The 12,649-nt window shown below is 39.0% G+C and overlaps 1 protein-coding gene across 1 annotated transcript in view; it reads right to left on the bottom strand.

Annotated features, from left to right (window-relative positions):
* The window catches only part of DOCK2 (dedicator of cytokinesis 2), a 500,741-nt gene that overhangs the window by 433,256 nt on the left and 54,836 nt on the right, over positions 1 to 12,649 (bottom strand). The window contains exons 9-12 of the mRNA XM_043986513.1: positions 10,521 to 10,602; positions 2,879 to 3,014; positions 1,470 to 1,545; positions 605 to 681 (exon numbers count right to left, since the gene is read on the bottom strand). Coding sequence (XP_043842448.1) covers positions 605 to 681; positions 1,470 to 1,545; positions 2,879 to 3,014; positions 10,521 to 10,602 — 371 coding nt within the window. The remainder of the gene's footprint in view (positions 1 to 604; positions 682 to 1,469; positions 1,546 to 2,878; positions 3,015 to 10,520; positions 10,603 to 12,649) is intronic.

The following is a 12,649-nucleotide window of genomic DNA, read 5'->3' as shown; positions in this document are numbered from 1 at the left end:
ATGACAAAAACACTTTTAGGAAGAGAAACTAGTTGAAGAGAAAAGATAATCTTGGCTTTAGAAATATTAAATCCAAGGTTCTTATCAGATATTCAGGGAGAGTGTTTCTAAAAGCAAATAAAGTTATAGGTCTGAACCTTAGAAGAGATGTCAGGGAGTGAGATAATAGAAGAGGGATTTGAAGTCATGGGAGAAAGACTGCCAGGAAGAGTAAAAAAAAAGGTACAGGGCAAAACCTTTGGGAACCCCCACTTTAAGAAATCAGAAAGAAGATGATGAATCAGCAAAGAAGGCAAAGGGACAATTAGAGAAGGAGAAAGAGAACCAGAAGGGTGGTTTCTTTGATGCTGAGGAAGGAGAGAAAATCCAGGAAGAGGGTGTGGTTAAAAGTTGCAAAGGGTTCAGAGAGGTCAAGAAGAACAAAGACTGATGGGAAAAAATCCACTGGATTTGGAAAGTGGTTCACTTGTGCCCTTGGAGAGAGCAGGTGAGATCTCCTTCCCTTCTCTCTGCAATCTGTCAAGAGAGCAAACTAAATTATTCAGGATTCCTAATTTCAACTGGAGCACTGAAGATTTCTAAGCCAATAAACAAACTTACTTACCTTGACCTCCACTATCTCCCTTAGAGGCTGTAACTTTGCCCAGGAGACTGTGTAGGAAATCATTTTCAGCTGTTACCCTGGAGGAGGAAAGATAACACAGTGACTGCTGGATATACTCATGTTCACAGGGATCTAGGTTAGTGGAGCTGAGGAACTTGGTGATGCCTCCATCAGATACTCCTTAGGAAAAAAAGCAACCTTGGTCTATAATGGTGAGGAAAATATAGAGTCACCAGACTGACCATCACTATCTCAGCACCTTACTCCAATGTTGCACCATGGTAGAAGCAACATGGTACAATGACAAGAGCACTAGCACCAGTGTCAGAGAAACTTGGGTTCAAATCCCACTTCTGACAATATCTCTGTGACCTTGGATAAGTCATTTCTTTCCTGTGCTTTGGTTTCCTCACTTCATGAAATGAAGGTGTTGCATGCTAATTTGGTCCTCCACTGTGTATTCGTCAATCAGAAAAGATGATCTGTTTTCCTTTGCAAATTTATGCCCACACAACACCAGAATCACAGTCTGTTCCCAATATTTGGTCCTGATATTATCATTAAACAATCATCCTAAGAATCAAAGAATTTTAGAGTATGAGGGGACCATAGCTATTCTCTAATCTTGTTTAACTCTTCCCTTTGACATCAGAGGAAACTGAGAACCAGAGGCTAAATGACTTGCTCAAAGTCATACAAATAATCTGTGGCAGACTGAGGCAAGAATATAGGTCTCATGACTCCAAGACAAATGGGCTGTGCCAAACTCAGAAATGTGCTACCATGTACAATTGAGGTAAAGTGAGTTAGGTGGTGGTTTGATTTATGTTAAGAGAAAAAAAATAACAAGCTCATGATCTCTTACGGGTGAAATGGGATGAAATGCTGCTTCTCTTCATCACTTTCTGCTTTCCCCTTGATGATGTCTGTAATATCCATAACTAGAAAGGCAAGAAAAATCATTGTTTAAGATTGTGCCAACACAGAGGGAACAACAGGAAGACCATATGGGACAAGCAGTTAGGACTGGTGAAAATGCAGCAAGACTTAAAGGATGAGGAAGCTTATCAGAGTCAGGACAAAACTGGGAATCATAATTGGGAAGGTAAGTCAGAATCAGAGCATATGCAAAGAGAAAGAATCATAAAAAGTCATAGTTCAAAATCCAGCTGGACAGATAACCATAAGGGTAATTTCCAAGCATGTGCCCCAAGAGACCAGTATGGCATTTTGAATATTAGATCCTAAAGAACACTTGATTCTTTGTGATTTTCTGAGAACCAGGAATTCTGCAAAAACAGACGAAAACAAAGATGCACTATTATGCATATTGCATGTGGTTCTGCAGATAGAAACAAATAGAGGCACCTGACTAGAGAGTAGAGCCAAGAGCCAAAGTGAGGAAAAAGGAGGGGAAAATGTTTTGAACAAGTTGCTGCTGACTTTCTAGGAGGGCAAATAACTCTTATTCTGGAAAGCAGAACAATATGACCTCAGTGGCTGATTACCCAGAGGTAAGTAAATTAAGGAAGGGAACATAAAATGTTAGACTGCCAAGGCATCTTATGCATGATCCAATCATTCAGTTCCCTCATTTTTTTCAGATGAGTAAACAAAGGTTTAAGGGAGTTATGACATTTTCCAAGGTCACACAGGGAGTTAGCGGCAGAGCCAACTTTGGAGGTCAGGTCCCCTGACCCCCAGTCAATGCTCTTTCCACAATCCAGTCTTCTAATCAAGGTCAGATTCCTAGAGAATCAGATAGTTTTACCACTGTTGGCTCAAATAAAGCCTGGGAAATTATGTAAAGTCCACCCTGTTATTTGGAATTGTCTCCTTTCCCAGACATTCCACCAAGCCAGGCTAATCTTCTTAACACCCATTTTCATCAGGAGTTTAGCTGTGATGAGATTCATTCTTTGATCTCTTATCTTGGACAATATTTTTAATGATTTGTTCTTCACAATTACATACTGCCAGAATCATCTCTCCTCCCCTTAGGCCCCAGAGAGGAGCAGATAACTATTCAGACTTCAGTTTACCCTCATCCCTCAATTTTTAGACATCTGTGTCCAATTATTCATCACAAAATGGGACTAGGTCACCAGTTATTTTGATTTAGTCATCAGAAATCTAGGTATTAAAGCATTCCTAGCTGAAATAGAGGAAAGAATATTTTAAATTCAGCCACATAAAATGAACATCAAGAGAAAAACAACAGTTTACTAACAGAACTAAGCAGATTAAACTTTCTAGATATATGTACACAGTTACCTGCCACCCCAAATGGCCGCCTTAATCCCTGAGTACATTTCTTTAAATTAGTATCCTTGAGATCCATCCTCCCAACTCTGACGGTTTGACAAATCAAATAAATTTTATCCCTGTTGAGGTCTTTGTTCCCAAGATCCTGTAAGGCAGGAAATGAACAGTTACAATACAGTCATTTTTATGTCTCATTATTTCAACAAAAGCTAACAGGTTATGCATCATATATCTAATAGGAAATCCCCAAAGAAATAAAAGAAGAAAGAAAGAACCTAAGAAAGAAGTGACGATAATGTCTCATTCAGGCATAGTTCTTTATGCACATTGCAGCATTAGTACTATATAAAAGCAGAGGGAACAGGGTTTCATTCCCATTCTATAGATTAAAAAGCTGAGGCTTGAAAAGAGGACTGAGTAGTAGAACCCAGATACTCAACATTAATTCTTTTAACTCAGGAAGTAGAAGAGACCATGTTGGGCTTGGGATATAGGAATCCCTGATACACATACCATGGAGGCTGGGAGATCACAAACTGGATTCTTTGTGAGTCACCTATCAATTTCACTATTGCTCAGCACCCCTATGGGGATAACAGGAAGGAAGACAAAAAAAAAACACTTTTCTAGGGCCAGTTTTCTAGGCTGACTACTTCCTCAGAAGTCTAAACTTTCCACAGTTCTCAGGTCCCTGCTCCACTTTTGAGAAACACAGTAATTCTGAGATAATTCAGTTATGACAACTATAGTAGACTATAAGGGCAATGCTGGTAGTGGTCAGCTCAAAATTCTCATTTCAGTTTCCCCCATGCCTGGCACATACCTAGCATTAAAATGGGTGTTGCTTAGTACAGCAACCTCCAAACTTTTTTGATTATGTACCCACTAATATTTTTAAATGAAGCATATACTCCTAATATGCAAATATTATTTGTAAATTATATAAAAATACTACTGTGTAATAATTCCCTATTTTTAAACTTATATGAAAAAATACCAAATTGTAAAAGGATAAAATAAAGATGAAATAACATTCACTCCTACAGTCAACAGGGAGCTGAATTTATTGAATAGGTAATGTGCATTGTCAGGTCTGAGCTTTAAAAAACTCACTTTAGTAGTGATGTGGAGTGTAGATCGGAAAGGGGACAGACAAAGCAAAAAGACCAATTAGAAGGTTATTGCAATAGTCCGGAAAAGAGGTGATCAGGATTGGAGCTAGGACAGTAGGCACACGAATGAAGAGGACACAGAAGTGAGAGATGTGGAAGTAAAATTGACAATATTTAACAACTGATTAGACATGGGATATCAGTGAGTGAGGAATCAATGATGAGAATGAGACTGTGAGCCTGAGTGCTGAGAAGACTTGCTGGGGTCATTGAGATCAAGAGAGAAATCTGGAAAAGGGGCAGTTTTTTCGGGGAGAGATAATGTGATGAAATCTGCAATGGAGATCACAACTCATCCATGCCTACTTATCCTATGCAACTTGACTCTCCCACCCAAAAATGAAAAATGGAGAGGCTGGCCTCCTGGAGCACAGAAACCACACTCTTCTGAATGCAGAATCCAACCAAGGGGCACAGCCACAAGGTGATCTGGGGATCAAGAAGTAAGTATGCAGGGGCAGCTAGGTGATGCAGTGGATAGAGCAACAGCCCTGGATTCGGGAGGACCTGAGTTCAAATCCGGCCTCAGACACTTGACATTTACTAGCTGGTGACCCTGGGAAAGTCACTTAATCCCAATTGTCTCACCAAAAAGAAGAAGAAGAAGAAGAAGAAGAAGAAGAAGAAGAAGAAGAAGAAGAAGAAGAAGAAGAAGAAAGTATGCTGAGGGGAGGGGATTTTTTTAGTGATACCTATGAAGCTTCTAGTATGCAGAGACGAGGTCATTTTTTTTTCATTTTTGTATTCTCAATACTTAGCAGAGCAAATTGAATGTTTGTTTGTTTTCATAGAGACCTATTATTTCATGCATACAGGGAGCTCTCTATAAAGAGACTCCCTCCACCAATGCAGATTTGGAACTATTTGTCAATTCGGGATTTCCGATAATTTTCTGGGGCCACCAAGGGGTTACATGATTTATCTCCAGGGTCACACAGTCACTGAGTCTGAGGGAAAACTTGAACCCAGGTCTTCCTGACTTTGAGGCTGATCCTCTATCCTTGTCTATTATTGCCACAGCAAAGGGCCTGTCAGTTGACTGCCCTATTGTTCCATTCTCTTTCCTTATGACTTTCCTAATCATAGCTGCCTCCCCTGCCCTAACCCCTTAAAATCTAAATTCCTTGAGGGCAGGAAAAGGTTTGATTTTGTACTTGTGTTTCCAATTCCTTGCACAGTTCTGGACATTTAGTAAATGTTTTCCATTCATTTCATTAGATTTTTTTTATCTACTACCCACTGTGCTGCCTCTCCCCTTGCACACAGTGGCTGCTGATTAATGAAAGATGGTAAATGGGGAAAAAATTTAATTCTAGTTAGATGTAATTGAATTGATAAGTAGAACTGTCTTGAATTGGCTTGACTTGAATTAAAAAGAATTGAATTGAAATCAATGTTAGAATCAGGAAACGAATCTGAGAATGACTATTTTAGCCTTCATTTTAGAAAAAGTATCTTCATACATGACGATTCACGTGCTCAGTGTACCTGTTCCAAGTACAGGAGAAGCGAATAGACTTCCAGATCACTTCAGAGAAAAGGGATGAAAATAGCAGCTATTCCCAACCAGTTTATAATAGCAAGTATGTGTCACAGATGTTCTGGAAACAGACAGTGGGGCCCAAGGAATGGTCAAGCTTCACCAGCCTGAGGCTTATATTCTAATAAGCAGCTGCCTGCAGGCAGTGGTAAACATCTGCTGCTTCCTTCTCTAAGACCGTTTTACCTCACACAGGGACAAAGGTGGCCTCCATTGGCTAAGCAAACCCCAGCACTACAAGTCCATCCTAAATGTCATTAAACTGACCCACAAACATCCCTCTCCCGATCTGGCCCCTGGGTGGTTGGGTCACATGCTTCAGACTGAAAAGGAGAGTGAAGAACATAGAAGAAGCCCAGATTCACTTGCTCTATGGATAAGAAGAGAAGGAAAAGGAAAACCGCAGTAACAGGGGTAGTTGAAAGCAAATTTGCCCTCCAGTCTAAATAAACCCCCTGAGCTTTTAAACTAAATATGTCAACTAACTCTGGCAGGCCTTCTGGCAAGCCAGTAAGAACTAAAAGAGTTACCATACAAGAAGCTACTCTTGGGAAATTTCCCTTGAAGTGTCATTGGTATCCACATCTTCTTCCCCATCCCACCGACTATTCTCTTTGCCACCGTCCTAGATTATTACAGTATCATTCATTCTATGTGGGATCCCTATAAGTCATTCTGTCTGTCACTGTCAAATTAGTTTTCTTAAAATTCATCTTTGACTATTTTATTTTCCTACTCAAAAGACCTTCAATGGTTCTCTGTTTCATACTATATGAAATCAAAATCCCACTGCTTGACATTCAAGGTCCTCCAAAATCAGGCCCAATTCTATTAATCCCACTTTATTTATCATTAGTCCCCAATTCACACCTTCTCTCTTCACAACTATCTCTTCAGTGTTCTACACAAGTGAGCCATACTCATTCCCAAGTCCCTGCCTTTGCAAAAGTCACTTTCCCCACCTGTAATACTTTTCTTGTTACACTCCTATCCATCAAGGTTCAGTTCAAGTCTCATCACCTCTATGAAATTTTCTCCCTTCTACTCAAAAAATGTATAGTTTATGGCCACATACTTTATCAAGTAGTTATAGAGTCACAAAATTATACATCACATCGTATCATTCATCTTGGGTCCTCATCAAGATTGTAAATTCCTTGAAGGTAGAGTACATGATATATACAGGGAGTTCTAAAAATCTTAGTGTAATTTTAAATTTTAATAACTTCAAAAGTATACACATTTACAAAAAAGGAAATTTACTACAAATTTACCAAAAAAAGTTTATTTATTTAAATATTTTAAATGTTGATATGTTTCTAATTAAAATTCACTGTAACTGGCTTGTTCTATATATCATTCTACTCAATTTTGAAACTTTTTAAAAACTTTCATCAACTGCAATGGCTCAGTGACTGAAAAAATTGCATTTATAATCCATATTCTAAAGATCATCAAGAGAACAAAGTTTTGATGCATTTGACAGTTTTGACACAACATGAATAGAAAAAGTCTAATGGAGAAAGATCAAGTTATCAAAGTAGGCAAGCATGAGGCCCTCCTCTACCAATCGACTGACCTGAGAAAACGTCATTCATAAATTCTCATAGGCAATGCATAATGAGAAGGTGCCCCATATTGCTAAAATTAACATTTTAAAATTATTCTTCAAAATTCACAAAACTAAAAAGTGACATAGAAATTGAAGTAATTGTACTTTCAAATGATGTGTTTTGTAAGTTTGAAATATTAAGACTTCTAAAGTTAATAAAGCTTAAATGTGCACTAAGACTTTGGGGACATCCTGTACCTTTACATCTCCCAGGCTATTTAACATTAGTAGGGATAGGATAGTAATAGGGACTGAATTTGTAATTTAATTGAAAAAGAGAGCTCCCAGATGAGGGAATTCCTTCTACAGGTAAGTGCTTCAATGAAACATGAAGACCCTTCCCTCTTCATGTTGAGGGAAGGCATTACTCCATACCCATCAGGGGAAGTCTTTACAGAAAAGGAAGAACAAAGGAAGAGTGACATTTGAGACTGATGTCTGTCCAATGAAAAAGCCAGAACTGGAGGATTTGATCAAGAAAGGAACTGTAGCTCAGTCCATTGGAAGAAAACATCTAGAAAGGACTAACCCTAAGATATATTGGTAAAGTTTCAACATAATGACCAGATCAACATAACTGAGCAACAGTGTGCACAGCGGATATAGCCCTGGTCCTGGGATCAGGAAAACCCCACGTTTTCTGTCTCAGAGAGTTACTAGTTATATGATACTGTTCACCTATGTATGCCTGTTTCTTCATCTGTAAAATGAGACAGTTGGACTCAATGACCTCCAAGATGCCTCCCAGCTCTGTATCTATGATCCTGAAATTCTAGGTATCTCTTCCTCACTAGAAAGAGGTATTCCCACTTATGACTAAAAAAAAAAAATCATATCCTTAGGATTGCACTCCTCCCCAAAATGAAGATTCCAATAACTTCACAAGATCTCTCAATCTAGTGAGCTGACAAATAAGTTTCTTATGTTCACTTAGTCTAGGAAATAGACATAATAGAAGACACAAGATCCTGGGGGAGTTGGATCATTTTTGCACCAATGGGGATTGACACTGATTTACTGATGTCCTCTCCTTGTTTACATTCACAAGACGAATCACAAGTTCATTCTCCGCAAAATGAACATCTGATTGATTCCCATGTCCTTCTCTCACACACTAAACATCTGTCTCCTGGTTTAATCAGGAGAGCCCACAGGACTTTAATATTTATCAAGAAAATAAATATCCTGCCCACTCCAACTAATAATAGATAAACAGAATCTGGGCCCATTCATACATGCCAAGAAAACTTTGTCTAAGCAATTAGGAGCTATGACACTATGCTGTTTCCTATGGCCCATTTTTCAGGAACACACAAACAAAATAAATCACCACCATTCCAGCCTAATTGCAACATAACAGAAAACATTAGGCTTAATAGGACATAGCTGGAGAATTATTGTAAAGCAAAGCGGGTTAATCTAGCATGGCGGTCATTCCTGGCTCAAACCTTTCTCCTTAGTAAAACACACACCACCACCCTCCTAACTACTCCTGTCTCTGATTCTCTAGGTTCATATTTGCGACACTACTGTCAGTCTGTTCTTAATGAGGTAAGTAGATTTTCCGACCCAATGGTTCCTACAGGAGGGACCACCAAGTTTATAGTATGCCAAGTCACGTTCCCAGGACACTATATAGAAAAGGCAAAAGTATTACTAGGAAGTCATAGGCAATTCACCTGATTCAATTCAGTGAGGAAATATTAAGTGCCTGCTGAGCCAGGCAAAGACAAAACAGAAAACAATTTCTGTCCTCAAGTAGTTTACATTTTATTGTCCCTAATGCCTTGTTTCCATTTCTTTCTTTTGGAAAGAAAAGATTAGTTTCAACTTCTGAAATCTGTCATCAGAGTCAATAATCCAATTTAAATAACTTTTAGGTCCTGAATTTTCTCACTTTTCCTCGAGTAATGGAGGTTTTCAACTCTATATATTTTGAGATTCAAAAAATGCTGGTCAGCACGATGACTAATGGACAAGTTTGTCAACTGGTCCCCTCAAGACTTAATTTATGCTAAAACATAATATGAATATCATTGCCCAACTATCCAAATATTCCATTTTTTAAATTCCCACATCTCCTCCACTGCTAGTGCCTTTGCCCTAACACTATCTCCAGTCTGCCCTGTAAATATCTTGTATGTACCTAGTTTTTACATGTCTCTTCCATTACAATATGAGCTCCTTGAAGGCTGGGACAGTGTTTTGCCTCTCTCTGTAGCCCTAGCACTTAGCACACTACCTGGCGCATAGCAAGTAAGTGTGTTTTGACTTGAGCTCTGCCTTCTATTTTAAGAAGCAGAATTTTAAAATATTCTCTTATCAGGATTTTAGTCACAGATTTCTTAAGTCCACATTCAGCCCAATCTCCCCATACCTAAACAATGAAAACTGATCTTCGGAATGATGACCAAGGGGTAGTGCAAGAGCACTAGTCATAAAAAGTCAGTTGATGCTCAGTCTACTTCATTTGTCAAGGAAGGAAAGCCAGCTAAGTGTACATTAGAATCCCTTTTCAACAAGGATTAGATTAAAAAGTAGTCTTTGGTAAATTCTGACTTTGCCAGAAAATTTAATTAACTAAAACATTACATTCCCCAAGCATTATCGTTCTCTTCCTGAAATTTTTAAAGATATTCTTTTATCTTTCATTGGCCATATGTCCTTTTGGGGGACTATAAGATTATTATAAATAGGGGCGGCTAGGTGGTGCAGTGGATAGAGCACCAGCCCTGGAGTCGAGAGTACCTGAGTACTTGGACATTTGACACTTACTAGCTGTGTGACCCTGGGCAAGCCACTTAACCTTAATTGCCTCACAAAAAAAAAAAAAAGATTATTATGGAATATGAGAGAGAGAGAGAGAGAGAGAGAGAGAGAGAGAGAGAGAGAGAGAGAGAGAGAGAGAGAGATTGAGTGTATACTGTTTCCCCATTAGGCTGTAAGGTAGGATATTGTCTCCTTTTTAAAATTTAAAAAATTTTATTTTTAATTTAAAGAATAAAACATTTCCATAACATATTGTAATTTTAAATGATTACACATGCAACTGCAAATCTAATATGTGCAACTTGCTACTCCTTTAAAATGTCATCATGTAAATTTTTTTTCTTTTTCTTTTTCCTTGTTTTTCCTTCCCTCCTCCCGTGCCCTACCCAATTGATATATACCACAATGTCCAGGGAAGGACTCTGACCACAGGATGCATTCATGCAGATTGATTAACAAATCTTAACTCTTCCTTCTATGCTCAACCACATTTCCAATTTCATCTCTACTGTAGGTGGTAGCATTGCTACTGGGGCTTGCCAAGAGGGAAACACTCACCGTGAAGACAACCTTCAGGTTGTTCAGCATTTCAATTTCCTTTGGAAAGCCTTTACTTCCCCATCGTACCAAGTAGTTCTCACTGGAAAACAAGAATAGCTCTGATTTTCCTGATCGTGCAGTTTAGAACAGCCTTCTGAGAATACTTCCTGGGTTCTCACCACCACTCATTTTGACATTCATGTACCATCTTATGTTGTTCTCTATTTCACAGATATTGCTCTCATCCCTCCAGTAAGCCTCATTGGCTCTTGCCACTGAAACCTTGTGTTACTCTGTTTCTCCAGCTACCTTCTCATCCTTGAAGAGCTCTCCGCCCCATGTTGCCCTCCTCCCAATGATGAGTTTCTCACAGAACCTCTATTTTGAGACTGTGCCCAGGCCTGCCATGTTCAGTCCTTGTCTCTTCTAGCTCTGCTGATTCTATAGATTTTACCATGGCCCCACAAAAACACCTTCGTATCTTCTCTCCCTGACCCCATCCTATACTTTTAAGGTCCCTTTTACACGTTTTCTTTCCCCATTAAAATGGAAGCTTCTTGAGGGTAGGAACTATTTTTTTCTTTTTTCGCTTCTATTTGTACTCCTCCCCTTCTGGCTTTCCTGGCTAACTGTAAGTAAAGTCCATCTTCTGCAAGAAGTCCTTCCCATAGGGGGCAGGTAGGTGGGGCAGTGGATAAAACACAGGCCCTGGATTCAGGAGGACCTGAGTTCAAATCTGGCCTCAGACACTTGACACTTACTGACCCTGGGAAAGTCACTTTTTCTTCATTGCCCTGCAAAAATAAATTAATTAATGAATTAAAGAAGTTCTTCCCATTCTCCAATAATGCTAGTGCTTTCCCTCTGAGATTATCTCCCATTTATCTTCTATATATCTTATCTTTATATAGCTGTTTGTATGTTATTCTCCCCTATTAGACTGTGAGCTCCTTGACAGCAAGGACTATTTATTCTGGTCTTGTTTTTCCTTTCTTTGCATGCATGGCACTTAGCACATAGAGGCACTTAAGAAATATTTGCTGACTTGACTTGTTGACAGTCAGCTTCTACTTATTGCTTCTCTCTTTCTGGTATCTTTTCCCTTACCCTCCATCTACCCTAGAAACAAAAACACTAGCATCTACCAAAACATTCATTAAAATTGAACTTGGGATAGCAATAATTGCACAGACTTCAACTTCACCAACACTTAGAGAACTGATCAAGTCCAAATAAAATGCCCAGAAGTTTTGTTTTCTTTGCTTTTTGTTTTGTTCTATTCTTTTAAAGATGGGTCTGTTGGATAAAATGACTGAAATCTTCATCAAACCAAGCAGGCAGATTTGATTCAAAATGTCTTTGTTCTACTTGATTCCCCCTTGCCTGCATGCCTGGGACTACACATTTCCTAGAAGCTTTCACTAGATGAAGCAAGCCCCTTAGTGCCTGAGCCAGTCAGGTCTAAATAGCAAACACTGGCAATTTTCTTCTAGAGAAAATATGGTCATAAATAAGAAAAGCAATTTAAAAGCCCAGGTTGGTTTCATCTATTCACAGACAGGAAAACTTAATCGAGTGATCAGAAAGCAGCTGCAGCTACAGGGTAGAAGCTAAGACGAGGCTTCTGCAAAACACTCCATCCCCATGGGGGATGTGTCAGGACCAATCCAACTCTTCTCCTGATGTCTGGTGACCTTCTAGTGAAGGGACAGGTGCTCAGAGTATGTTTTGGCATTCCATGTCTCTTAGTAATACAGCATCACTGGAAAAACATCTGAATTTTTAAAAAGTAGACTTTTGGCTGGGAAGCAACTTGAGAGTCTTTAAATCACCACATGCTTTTTTCACTACAGTCTGGCCTACTTTCTTCCTCTGATTCAAATCTAGAACCAACTCATCCATCAATGATTCCTGCCCCAGATGGTCATCTTAGGCATAACTAGTAGTACAGTAGATAGAGTTCTGGGCCTGGAGTCAAGAAGACTTGAGTTCAAATCTAGCATCAAGAACTTACTATCTGTGTGACTCTGGGCAAGTTACTTGATCTATGTCTACCTCAGTTTCCTTATCTATAAAATGGAGATAACAATACCACCTATTTCCCAAGGTTATGACGATCAAATGAGATAATATTTGTATATTGTTTA

This window comes from Dromiciops gliroides, chromosome 2 (genome assembly GCF_019393635.1).
Source record: "Dromiciops gliroides isolate mDroGli1 chromosome 2, mDroGli1.pri, whole genome shotgun sequence".
NCBI lineage: Eukaryota > Metazoa > Chordata > Mammalia > Microbiotheria > Microbiotheriidae > Dromiciops > Dromiciops gliroides.
This window is presented reverse-complemented; position numbering and strand designations above follow the sequence as displayed.